This window comes from Ceratotherium simum, chromosome 20, assembly GCF_057802395.1.
Source record: "Ceratotherium simum simum isolate JZ-2026a chromosome 20, ASM5780239v1, whole genome shotgun sequence".
Classification (NCBI taxonomy): Eukaryota; Metazoa; Chordata; class Mammalia; order Perissodactyla; family Rhinocerotidae; genus Ceratotherium; species Ceratotherium simum.
In genome coordinates, this window is record NC_141919.1 from 22,075,409 (window position 1) to 22,089,211 (window position 13,803).

The 13,803-nt window shown below is 34.1% G+C and overlaps 1 protein-coding gene across 2 annotated transcripts in view; it reads right to left on the minus strand.

Annotated features, from left to right (window-relative positions):
- Nucleotides 1-547: 547 nt before the first annotated feature.
- The window catches only part of ZNG1A (Zn regulated GTPase metalloprotein activator 1A), a 43,335-nt gene continuing 30,079 nt past the window's right edge, over nucleotides 548-13,803 (minus strand). The window contains exons 10-15 of one of the 2 annotated variants that reach the window (XM_004440643.3): nucleotides 12,072-12,128; nucleotides 9,085-9,136; nucleotides 3,732-3,800; nucleotides 3,563-3,628; nucleotides 1,251-1,380; nucleotides 548-861 (exon numbers count right to left, since the gene is read on the minus strand). In XM_004440643.3, the coding sequence (XP_004440700.1) occupies nucleotides 755-861; nucleotides 1,251-1,380; nucleotides 3,563-3,628; nucleotides 3,732-3,800; nucleotides 9,085-9,136; nucleotides 12,072-12,128 (481 nt within the window). In that variant the 3' untranslated portion in view covers nucleotides 548-754. The remainder of the gene's footprint in view (nucleotides 862-1,250; nucleotides 1,381-3,562; nucleotides 3,629-3,731; nucleotides 3,801-9,084; nucleotides 9,137-12,071; nucleotides 12,129-13,803) is intronic. The other variant, XM_087444519.1, reaches the window with a different exon arrangement.

The following is a 13,803-nucleotide window of genomic DNA, read 5'->3' on the forward strand; positions in this document are numbered from 1 at the left end:
AGCCATTGTGTACTTACAGACCAACCATTTATACAAAGATTGTTAAATTATCAAAAGTTATCTGTAGTTATATCTGAAGTTTTGTACTTTGTTACTTTTTAGCTTACATTGAAAATTGAAGTAGTTCAAAAAAAACAAAACGAACTTAAAAGATCTAAAAGTGGAATCTTCTAAACATAAAGTGAATGGCTGAAGTTTTATTACACTGACTACCAGTAAGGCTTAGAATTCACTAAGAATAAGAGATGGTTTCATTTAATTTCTTTGACTCAGATTTCTTCCACTTATAAGCTTCTAGCCACAGCAAACCTCTTATTTCATTTGATAAAAATGGTGACATTATTTTTTTTTAATTCTTGATAATAATAAAATTATTATATGTATGCAATGAGCTGAAGTTCTAAGGGAAAATGACAATGTTGAAGTAAGTTTTATCATTATTATTAAATAACTTCCATGGGTGAGAGATTCAGCATATGCAAAACTCTAAAGCTAATTCTAAAAGATATTTTTGTAAAACATCTGTCTACAAAAAAAAAACACTTCAGAGGATATTATAGTTTATTGAATGAATATCAAATTTTTACAATACTGATTTACTATATCTTCTGTATTATATAAAATAAATACTATTTTAAAGTACATTGCAATTTATAACAGAAGTAATGCCAACAAAGATGCCTGAAATACACCCAGTAGGAAACTTATTCCCTATTTTATCATCCAATCCTTTTGATAAGAAATGCTTCTAGTGTTACGGACAAACTTGATCTTCTTTGTAATGTGTTGTCCACTGCTTTTCTGTTTCTGTCACAGTTGCTATAAATAGTTGTTTAAGGATATCCTTATCTAAATTCCTGCCTGCAAACAGAACAAAAGATGGTGTGATTATACTATGCTTATTAAAATGACACAGTTTACCTATCAATTCTAGGTCATTAAAGGCTTGATGCTCTTCAGAAATTTACAAAAACAACAGTAATTGAGTGATTCCTTCCTTAACTCTCTAGTTAAGTCCCTCAGAACCAAACTGGCAATTGGATTAATCACTTTTCTAAAACTGTTTGAAGAAGCGTAAAAGGCCTAATGAGTGCTTATGCATGTTACCACATGATTAAGACAAATATATTAACCACAAGTTAATTTAGGTTTAAGAAGAGGTTCTGATTAGTTAATACTGCTTAAGTAGCACATTCTATTCCTTTCAAATATATTTTTTACTGTGCTTTAGAAATTTAACTGTCACTTACCAATAAGAACCAATCGATTTGTTCTCTCGGTGTCATCTTTCCAGCTCACTGGAGTCTCCTCCAGATCATAGAGCTCATGGACACCCTGGACAATCACTTGTTGTGGTTTATCTTTGATTGACACCAGCCCCTGCTCAGAGGAGAATGATCGATCAGCCTCAGGTAGAATTTAAAGCAGAAATTGAGCACCAATGTTAATGGCTTAATTACTCCTATTCCTAAAAAACAAACTCATAAAGGAGATGCTGTTAAAATGACTTATTTCCAGTTATTTGTGCATTAAAGAAATAGTTTCTTAAAGCCTCCAATTTTTAAAAAAGGTTTCCGTGCACATTGATTTTTTTCAAACAATCCCTTTTTGTAATGATAAAATTAACACATGTATTAGGATGGTCTTTCAGTGTTATTTATCACAACAAAAAACTGAAACGACAAAAGGATAAAACATCTTGTTTCAGATTCTACTAATTATTCTACTCTTAAGGATTTTTATACTTGTTTCACAGTTTTAATGGGAAAATTTGAGAAGTTAAAGGATTTTGGTGATAAAAAATTTACTTTTGAATGGGTTGCAATAAATGGAGTAATGATGAAATAAAGGAAAAGAAAAACTATTATATTTATCTGAATAAAAGTTCATTCTATATTGATTTGCAGAAATAAGGAAAAAATTATCTGATAAACTGGTTCCTATGGGGATAAAATAATTTCTCGGAAATGTTTGTCAAACATATTTGTTATAAAATTAATAGATACACTGAAAAATAGTAAGAGACAAAACACTAATACCCCCACACACAACTTTTGTGTATTTTGGGTGTACTCTTCCAGTTTTTCTTTTCCTGTGCCCAGTTTTGTTTTGTTTTTCCCCCTAGTTTTATTGAGATATAACTGAAATATGATACTGTATTAGTTTAAGGTGTACAATATAATGGTTTACTGCTTTCTGATTTTTTAATTTGAATTTTAATATGTAATAATAAATTCCTTGGAAAGAATTACCTAAGCATCAATTTTGTGTTACTTGTATAAAGACATTGAAGCATTAGCTGTTACTAGAATTAACATTTTAAACATGTTGATTATTTTAAGACAAATATTTTGTAGCAGGAAAGAGATGAAAGTCTATGAAGATAAAGGCTGTGTTGCCCCAGATCCCCTGGTGCTGTGATGAGAGGAAGGCCAAAGGAAGAACCAAGGAGAGAAAAACTTGCACAGACCTAAGGACAAAATCCAAACTGGGAGGGTGCAGGATAAGCCACGGAACTCTGTGCAGAGGTCTTGGTGGCAGCATTAGTATAAACGCCCAAATGGCAGCTTTTCTAGGCAACCACCCCCCACCATTCAGTACTAGCGGATAAAAGCAGCTACAGAATGAAATATGCTTTGCCAGTGAGGATCATGGAATGGAGATGGTGCTACAGTCATAAAGAAGAATCAGGATCTGGCTTAGTTCCTCCGGGTGGGAACGATTTGGGAGTAGACTGGGATTCACCTGTGTTGCTCTGCAGCACCAATCCCAGGCACAGCCAGCACAGGCAGTGAAGAAATCTAAACCTAGTTTAGTTTCTCAACAGTCTCAACCTTTGTCATTCTAGTGACCCCAGGAAGTCAGTCACTAACTGGAGAATCTAGTTACTAACAGTGATAGTAATAAACAGTAATAATAAAAAACTTCATGCACACTTCTGGAAACACCAGAGTAGACATTCACATGACTGCTTATTGGTTAAGCACACAAAACATCATGGGTGACATAAATACTCAAAAGTCAAGTAATATGAATGGGTTTCCAATCACAGAACAAGAATTCATCTAGTCTTTTTTAACTGTGTTTATAGCATGACAAATGTTTAGTGTCTGCTAAATGCATCAAGAAGCATAAGGTTCAGCTGCAAAAAGAGTTCTAATATTATTACTCTGTTAATGAAGCTCTCTTAGAAAAATAAACACAAGAAAACGCTCAGTTTCTCTAAATGACCACGCTGTGTGCCAAGGGGAGGAGAGTTTCAACGAGTCAGGCTCATTAGCTAGATAACTGCCCCGAACACCGGGCGGGAGGGGGAGGTAACATTTCAAAGCACACAGGTTGTTGTAGCTGCAACACTACAGGAAGCTGTGCAAACAAATCATGCTCACTGCAGTTATTTCCAAAGCTGCTTTTGAGCAATGGAAAGAAGGAAAAATGAAAATAGACAAAGGTTATTTGTACTAAAACCAGTGCTTCTGTTTAAAACCAAATATGGTTTTTATATAACAGCCAAGAAAGGGACTTTGTCCCCAAGTATAAAACTGTAAACTGTACACCGCACCTTCAGTCGTAGGACCTCCATGCAGTCATCCTCCTTGTTTCTCACATTCTTTTCCCATAGAAGATTCTGCATCGAGTGACATATTTTAATAAGACCAACCATTGCTAATAGCAACAACTATGTAACAAAACAGCTGATAAATCATTAATCAGTTAAAAACTGCATTCACCTGAATGAATACATTCAGACTTTCTTCCTTTGCACTTCCTGGTACTTCAAATGTGACTGTAACAATATTCTGTATATCAAGAGAGATAATCAATAATGACTTTTTTATAGTAACGTCAACATATTTTCGAAAATCATAAGTTTTAAGACAAAAAGCAAGGAGCACATTCATGGAAATTTATGCTGCCTAACAACAGTTATTAAGTATATCCTTTTCACTATACTTGCTGATTTTTGGTATCAGCAACTTCATTTTCTATATTCTGCAGAGTTGATCAATCCTTTAGTATTTACACACAGAAACTCTCATGAAAGGGACCTCATTGTTTAATTCATTCTCTCCAGGATTCTCGGCACTAAGGGGGAGGGTAATATACATAGTGAATCAACTATGAACTGAGCCAGGTACCTCTGCCTGGGTCACTTCATCTTTTCATTTACTCATGACAACAATCCTGTGGAATAAAGAGAATTATTTTCAGTTTATAAATTGGGGAAAATGAGCCTCAGAAAAAATAAACTACACAGTGCCAGCAGTAAAACTCAAAAGCAAAACTATTCTCTGGGAAAAATAAATACAAAGGAAAGGTTTTGTTTATCTCTGACCAAGCATGTGGCAAGGAGAGAAGAGTTCCTAGAGATGAGAATGATAATGTGTCATCTTTGGTTTAGGAGCTGACATCATCATTTATATAATGTTAACTTTGAAATTTATTTCTCCTGATCTTGATAAATCTCTCACTGCCCACTCTAAGGAACCAGAAGCTTAAGATTTCCTCTAGCAGGTCACATGATAAAATCCAAACCTTGATTTGCTACTGTCACCCAACATTTCAAACTTCGTGATAAAAATACAAAGGGCTAAGCATACCACGATAAAAGCACAAACCCCCTTGGATAATGAGAATAAGATGCCCAAGTCAAGCTTAAAATGGCTTAAAACAGGCAGAAAGTACATACTAAGGCACAGCTTTGCATAACTTCCTAGAAGCACACATCTAAACAGCAATTTTACTCACCAGTAGAAAATAATATAGGCTAAATATGAAAAGACCATAACTGGTTTTAGCCATAGTTAGAGAACAGCTAAGTATTAAAGACCAATTTAGGCACAAAATATACTGACATTTAGTCTCCACTGTTGCTAGTAACAGGAAAAGCAGAAGCACTTTCTTGCTCAGATATGAGAAGTACAAGCCAATTGAAATTGGACTTCAAAATGTCAGAATTTTAAAAGTACTTATGTTGTCACAATAGCCAAGAAGTGGAAACAATACATCACTAACAGATAAATGGATAAATAAAATGTAGTATAATAATGTAGTATAAAAATGTGGTATAATAATGGAATATTATTCATCCTTTAAAAAAGGCAATCCTGTCATATGCTACAACATGGGTGAACCTTGAGGACATAATGCTAAGTGAAATAACCTAGTCAGAAAAGGACAAATATTATATGATTCCACTTATATGAGGTACCTAAGTAGTCAAACTTAGATGAAAAAGTCCTAGAGAGCTGCTGTATAAGAATGTGTATATAGTTAACAGAACTGTATTATACACTTAAAAAGTTGTTAAAAGGGTAGATCTCATGTTATGTTTTTTTACCACAATTTTTTTAAAGTGCTTATTTTTAAATCTTAATAAACACACTCTGCTTTTAAACTTTTTGTTTTCATTAGTTTAAGGTAACAATAGTAGGCATTTAAACAAAATGACAGTCTTCCTTCCTCCTTAAAGCAATCACTATAAATAATACCTAAAAGTCCATACCAAAATGTATAGCAAATCATACAGCATATCAAAATACATAGCAAAAGGTTGCCAAATGAAACACAATTTGTCAGTTTCAAAAGACAGTAGTAATTCAACCTTCAAAAATGCTTAAAATGTATTTTATTCAAGTTAGATAACTTGCCTTTTAATATTGGGAATGTCTCGATATAGGACTCAATATTGCTTTATTCTACTGCTTTACTTAAAGATTAAAGATTTTTATATTGGGAATCATTTTTGCTTTTGGCAGGTTAGAGATATGACAATATTTCTAAGAGGTACAATTAACTTCAGTGTGAGCTAAAAAAGGTTTTAAAAATTAAGACAATGCATCATGGAGGTCAAGGAGGGAGATAATACATTTCAGAACTAGGTGTTTTTCTGTACTGATAAACTTTTCTCATATTAGACAAATCCTAAAGAAGATGAAATTCATAAATTCCCAGTGCAGAAAATGAGAGTCATAACTCATAACTGGCTCTACTATTAGTAAAATATGCATAGATTGCCACTTAAGTTTTCTCATCTACCTTCCCACTTTCCAACCCCAGGTCCTCCTTATAGGGAGTGAACAAGAAATCCATGAAAAATAGAGAACTGCATTAAACACTACTCAGGGATAAAACTTTAATAACATACATAATATGTTCTAGGTATTACCCATTTCAGACTGACTTATTCTTCCAGTTTATTTTTGCTTTGAATCTAAAATTAACTCCCCTTTTCCCACGTCTGCAAACACAGAGGAAAAACTGAAGGCAGAAACACTGAAGAGCAGAAAACTGAGGCAATAATTCAGAAAACAAAAGCAAAATAAGGTACTGCCTCTAAAATAAAATTTAGGACTAACTCCTAAATTTTGGAAGTTTGTTTGGTCTGTTTTTCTTTAAGCTCCCAGTTTTTCTCTCAGTTTTCTACTCTTTTGCAAACAATATCTAATATGCAATGACTTCTATATGTTTTCTTCATCTGGAAAACTAAGCCCACTAGCACGCTTACCCCTCAAATCTGTCTCCACACTCCAGTCCTCTGCTCCTCTTTGCCTGTGTAATCTCTACTGTGATATCCTGCCACCAGGTACAAAGCTGAATATTTGGTATTTTCATCCAAATCAGTTTGCCTTCCAGATTTCTCTTTTTCTAGGTTCCTCTAGTAAATCTAAGCTTGTTTCTCATCACCTCTCTCTTCTTACTGCTCCATCATCAGCCAGTGAGTCTACCTGTCAAACGGCCCTCAAGTTGTCCCATTTCATTCTCACTGTAACCAACACAGGCCAGGCCCTCATCACAGGTGTCTGGACGCCTACAGTACCTTCCTGCTTGGTCTCCTGACGCCACACTCCAATCCACTTAGCTGGCACTGCCCAACACATAGCACGAGTTCTCTTTGCCTAGCAAATCAAACTCCAAAACCTTAGCTCAAGATTCCAATCAAGGATTCTGTGCTAGGGTGCTGCTCTTCTAGAGCATTCTTACTTTCCCACTTTTAAAATCTGGATTGCTCCTTCCCTTACTTCTTCCAGTCAAAAAAAATCTACCAGTTCAAGGTTACTTTTTGGTATGTAAGTCAGAATAGCAGTTACCTCTTTGGAAGAAGGAAGGTCTGACTTCCAAATCTTCTGTATCCTATCTGAGTGGGAACTGCAGGAATATGTGTTCGTGTGTGCATTTGGACAGATACATGGGTACAAATATATGTAAAGACACATTGACTTGTACACTAAAAACCTGTATGCTTTACTGTATGTAAAAAAAAGAAATACTACCTTTTACAAAGCCTCGGACCCACTAAAACAAATGAGACCATTCACGCCTCTGAATCCCATGGCCCTTTGTCTGCAATAATATTATATTCTGCCCTATGTTTATATAGCCGAAGTAGGAAAGTGCATCAGAATATCCTGTAGAGCTTTAAAAAAACGAGAGAGAGACACACCCTACTTACTAGTGAAATGACATAATGTCTGGGATTTGCTTTAATACATTCCAGCGAGGGTGATGGGTACACGCAGCAGGTTCATTATACTATTCTACTTTTATGTATGTTTGAAATTTTCTATGTAAAAAAAAAAAAGCTTAAAAAATACTCCAAGAAAAGAAATGTTGACTTCTCTAAATGAAATAAAATCAGCAAAATGTTGACGGCCATTGCAACTGGGTCATGCATACAAGGGGTTCATTTTACTATTTTCTCTATTTTTGTGTATCTTTGAAATTTTCCATAATAAAATGTTAAAAATATACATACACATTAATATGTACATACTCAAGTCCTACTTCTGGAGATAAGAGAGGCAGGGACTACTGAGTATCCAATTTTTTTTAAAAAGCTCCACAAATGATTCTGATGTATACCCCATCTGAGAATCACAGCTTTTCATTCTTTTAACAAATATTCACTGAGCACTCACCATATACCAAGCCCTGTGCTAAGCAACGAGGAATTTATATTTAAGGAATTTATAGACCACTGCAAGGGAAAAACACTTCAATCCAAACTACAAAGCATTAGAAATGTGATGATGGGGTACATTTAAGATACTATGAGTGTAGATACTGGCCATTATAAAGGTTCTTCAAAGTGAGTACTACATATTCTTCTTCTTTTAATCCTTATGACTCCTAGTATGATGTCCTTCACCCAGAAGGTCAGTAAGAATGTACTTCAAGTTCATTCTTATGACTAATGTTGACCATTGTTGGTTTTTCCAAAAATTCTACCACCAGGGACTTGTATTTCTCTCATTCACACATTTTAAAGATAAGATGATATTCTATTAAGATAAGTTTCTCCGAGAGAAGTGCCTCAAACATGATAGTATAGCTTCTCATAAATATGAGCCAAAATGAAGACAAATGAACAAGTAGCTATTGTTATCTGGGACCTATGACAATTAATTATGATTCAAAAAGTGAGTGACGGCTTCAAGACAGAGGAAGGAAGACTGGGTACACTGCTCACTCACATGCCCCCTTCCTCTCACTGTGTTTAAATGGAATAAAGAAGTTACCCTAAAGCTCTACCATCTATGACTTGCCTAAAGGAAAGACAGGTACAATTGAAAATATATTTTGTTTGTTCCTAGCATTTTCGATATTTACCTCAGGAATTAGAATTTTAGAGCATGAAAAATACCTCAGGGAATTCAAATATATAGTGCTATCTGAAGGTGAAACTCAAAGTCAATTTTTATTTAAGCCATGGACACTTATACCAGACTTTTCCTTAATAAGTTAGTTCAATATAGTTGAAAATAGGCTGCATATAGTAACCTCAGGCTGCTTTTAAGCAGTAATTCCCATCAGAAGAGCTGATCAAAATATGCTGAGTGACCTATAGAATGGAGAAGCTAGAAAGCATCATTTCCTAAGATTGTAAACAACTTGGGTTTGATGAATTCCTATTATGCATTAAATAAGAAGCTGGATTAGATGATCTCAAAAGCATTCAAATTCTGAAAATTATCAGCACAATTCAAAAATACTTTTTTAGAAAGAGTTCTAATAAAACAGTCTTAAACAGAATCAATTTAGTTAAAGAGATACTTAAAAAACATTTTTTAAGATGTTTTCTACCTGATCAAGGTGAGGTTGTGTTGTCGGCAAATGTTGAAGTTTTTTCTGCAAACTAAGAACAACTGATTATAAATTCAGAGATCAATATACTTCTGATTTAACCTTATACATTACTTAGATATACAAAGCTATATACGGTAGACTTTACACAGTTGAATCGATTACAAAGTTCCAATTTTACATGCTGTTCACATACTCTAATAGAGAAAAGCTGGCAGATTGTTTAAAACTTCTTAAAAATTGTTATACCTGTTTAAAATTCTTAACAATTTTAAGAATTTTATTTAAATCCACTTATTTCTTTTAAACTTTATTTAAATTTATTTTATTTAAATTTAATTTAAATAGTCTTAACTGTTTAAAAATTCTTTGAAAAATTTACACACATACCTATATACAGGATATAGAGACTAATCTTTGGCAACACTATTTTGTGTGGTTAAATACATCAGTGGATTTCTTTTAAATTCCAGTAGATCTAATAAAGGCCTAGAAAAATATACATAAGCATTTTACTGTAGCTCAAAATTTTATCAACTCTCTCCATGCTTCCTAATATGAAAACGCTTCAAGAAACGTAGAAGGGTAAATTTTCCTTTATCAACGTTTTCCCTTGAACATATCTATTTATTAAAAAATAAATAGTATCCATAAATATAAGCCTTCTATAAAGTTTGTTACCAGTGGTTGAGAGAAAACAAAAAGTCAGAATCTTAAAAATGCATTGTTCTGATATGAAAATAGCAAGAAGATTAATACAGCATAACAAATTGTAACCATAACAACTGCAGCATACATTTAGACACTGATGGGGGTAGGCTGGGAGGAGGAAAAGGACTTAAAACCTCGCAGATGTTTAGCCTTGAAGAACAGTGAGGGGTAAATTAGTAACAGCAAGTTTAGGAAAGAGAAAAGGCTTGTAGGAACTGTTGGAGGGAATGAGTCTCATTGGGGGGTCTTAGTAGGGAAGGTGTCAAATTAAATCCTTCCCAGCTGGTTGCTGAGGAAAGGATTCTCCTGTTTGGCAACTAAACACAATGAAAAGTTATGCAAAGGCCTTATCCATAGCAGGGCATCACATTAATAAGCTACTTCCTTGAGTGTCACTAATGCATTATAACAGTTCTTCAGCAAGTGTGGAATGAGATGGCTTAGAAAATGTTTGAAAAACCTTATGCTTTTCCCTTTGCTCAATATTTAATGTTGCTGGACAACAACTGCCTAAAACTTCCGCAAGGAAGGAAAATGTTTCCCTTTACCTTCTTAGGTCCCTGGCTGGGTCTGAAAATTAGACTGACAAAGACAGATTAACAAGAGAAAAGCATACAAATTTATTTAATATGTTTTGTGTGACACAGGAGTGTTCCTAAGAAAATGAAAATCTGAAGAAATGGTTAAACCTGAGTGTTTTTATGCTAGGTTTGATAAGAGTGGAAAGTCCTGGAAAGATATGATAGGACAGAGTAAGAGCCAAGTGTAGTAAACTGGGGGTAACTCAGCAAAGCCTGTTCCTTCAGATTCCTGTGTGTGTCCCTTCGTCTTCAGAGAAACAGATGCTCCTTTCCTCTGGATATAGGGAGGGTACATCTCACTTGAGGGTTTTATGACTCATCTACTTCAGAGGAAATGGGAGAAAATATATGCAAATCATGTATCTGATGAGGGGTTAATACTTAGAATATATAAAGAACTCCTACAACTCAGTCACAACACCAAAAAACAATCCGATTAAAAAATGGGCAAAGTACTTGAATAGACATTTCTCCAAAGATGATATACAAATGGCCAACAAGCATATGAAAATATGCTCAATATCTCTAATCATTAGAGAAATGCAAATCAAAGCCACAATGAGCTATTCACCTCACACCCATTAGGACAACTACTATCAAAACCAACAGAAAATAACAAGTGTTGACGAGGGCATGGAGAAATTGGAACCCTTGTGCACTGTTGGTGGGAATGTAAAATGGTGCAGCTACTATCAAAAACAGTATAATGGTTCCTCAAAAAATTAAAAACAGAATTACCATATGACCCAGTAATCTCACTTCTGGGTATACATCCAGAAAAATTGAAAGCAAGATCTCAAAGAGACATTTGCACCCTTATGTTCATAGCAGCATTATTCACAATAGTCAAGAGGTGGAAGCAACCTAAATGTCCATCAATGGATGAATGGATAAAGAAGATACGGTATACACATACAATGGAATATTAGCCTTAAAAAGGAAGGAAATCCTGTCACACGCTACAACACAGATGAACCCTGAGGACTAAGTGAAATAAGCCAGTCACAATAAGACAAATACCATATGATTCCATTTATATAAGGTATCCAAAGTAGTCAAATTCATAGAAACAGATAACAGAATAGTGATTGCCAGGGCCTGCAGGAGGGAAAATTAGGGAGGTATTATTTCATAGATATAGAGTTTCAATTCTGCAAAATGAAAAAGTTCTCTAGATCCATTGTACAACAATGTGAATATACTTAACACTACTGAACTGTACACTTCAAAATGGTTAAGATGATTTTAAAAAGGTACTGATGTCCAGGAAAGAAAGATAAATCCTCTCTCTTATCAAAAAGTGTCCCTCCGGGGAAAGGGGCAGGAAACTGATCCGTCACTAAGGGGAAAGAAGGTGTGTGTGGGAACATCCCAAGCTAAAATTTTCTATGTATTTCATGCATTTTCTCATAGAAAGAAAGTATTACATATATTTGATATAGTCATATTCAACAATTAGTTTTTAAAGTTAACTACCATTTACACCATAATTTCTATAGGAAAAAGCATTGTGATTTCCAAACATCCAACTAACAAAACATTCAAGAACATAATCATTAGGAATGGTCTTGTACACCAAAGGAATGACAGGAAGCTTATATCAAGTGTGCCACTACGTAAATCATTCCTGTGACTCCTCAACTGTGGAATAAAAGGTATATTACAATATAAGTGACCAAAATACAGGAAACATACCTTATTCCAGAGAGACCGTCAAAGGCATGAAGATCCAATACATTAGAGAGATCAACTCTAAAAGGAAGAAAACCAACGCGAACAGTGTGAAATTCTGTGAAATATATTCAATTAGTAAAGAAAAAAATCTTTAAGACTCTTTTGCCAAAAATGTAAAAATGTAGACATAAAGGTTAATCAGTATACCACACTATTTTGGGAAACACAAAAATGACAGGGAAAGAACAAAAAGCTCGTTGTAAAAATTTTTTTAATAAAATTTAGACATAAAATTCAAAAAACTGGGTGAACGGTAGAAGATCAATGCAGAAAGTTACTTGGTTATTGCTTCGATAAGCTAGTTTTTTTTTTTCAATTGTCTTTTCAATCAAATTTATGAGCTTTTCAAATACATCTTTATAGCAAAAAAAGAAAATCAGTTAAAGAACTGGAAAGAACTGGAACTTGTCAAAGCAGCAGTTGAGTAATCAAAAGATGAAATGAGGGAAGTGGAACAAATGGAAATAACATGGTAGTACAGGTACATTACCTTTGGAATTTCTGTATTTCTTTTACTCCACCTCCCCTCTTCCATGATATAACAAGTAATGTAAGAATACGAGGAGTCAAACAACCAAAGCATAAATATTCACTCTAGGACCCTTATCTATACCCAAAGAATGTGGTTTGATTTCATTTCCTTCAAAATGAAGCTGCATATAGACTGAAACTTCCCAGTTAGTGCTCTATCTGAATAAACATTATTTCTGTTAGAATTATTTAGTGGTAATTAAGACTTATGAGGAAAGCAGTGATTTAAATCAGAAGAGAATATCATATCACAATTAGCATTAGGTTTGGATCAAATACATAAACGTAAATTTATAAAGACTAGTGATTGAGTTCCAATTTTTATGTGAGCCTATAAAACAGCAGAGGACAGTGATTTCTCTAAAATCACAGCTACAATGAAGGAATGTTTAAAGAAAATGACAACAGTACAATTAAGTTTCAAAATTAGACTCCAGGAACTTGCCAAACATTTATTAAATTTTTTCACAAGGAAAACAAAACTTTGTCAAATTTGAGATTTTTTTAAATGCACAAACACGTAAGCTAAACCACCTCCTTTAACTGAGGACTGCCCACCTGTGCCTGCCTTGCTCATTCTCAACAGTCTGTCATGTACTCATGCTTGCGGCAACAACACTCTATTAGATTATGAATGCTTATCCTGGCACATGGCAAATTCCCATCTTAAAAGAAGAATACTCCAAAGTTCTATGTTAATAGACTGTAACAACATTTCAAATTCTAGACATTCTAGATGAGCAAAATTAGGAAAATGATCAAGCAAAGAAGTAAATGTTTCATCAATTTACATAGGAGATCAAATGTTACCTAATCTTAACATTAAACATATTTACTTCCTTTTTCACCATCACAGTTGAGCAAATATTTATACCGACAAGTGATAAATGAATGAAATCTTCCTTTAAGTTTATCATCTTCACCTTAGCAAATAACTTCAAGTTTCAGAAAATTTATAGATGCCAATCGTGTGAATATCAAAATTCAGACCAATTGTGTGAATACCAAAAATCAGTTTTGAAACACAAGCTTCTAAATAAACTACAATTTCACTGTGACAGTGTCCTTGAGAATACATATCATAGGTTTAGAGATAATTCTGCTTTATACCCAGACTCTTTTGATATTTCCAAAACAGACAGGATCAACAATAGATCTGTAC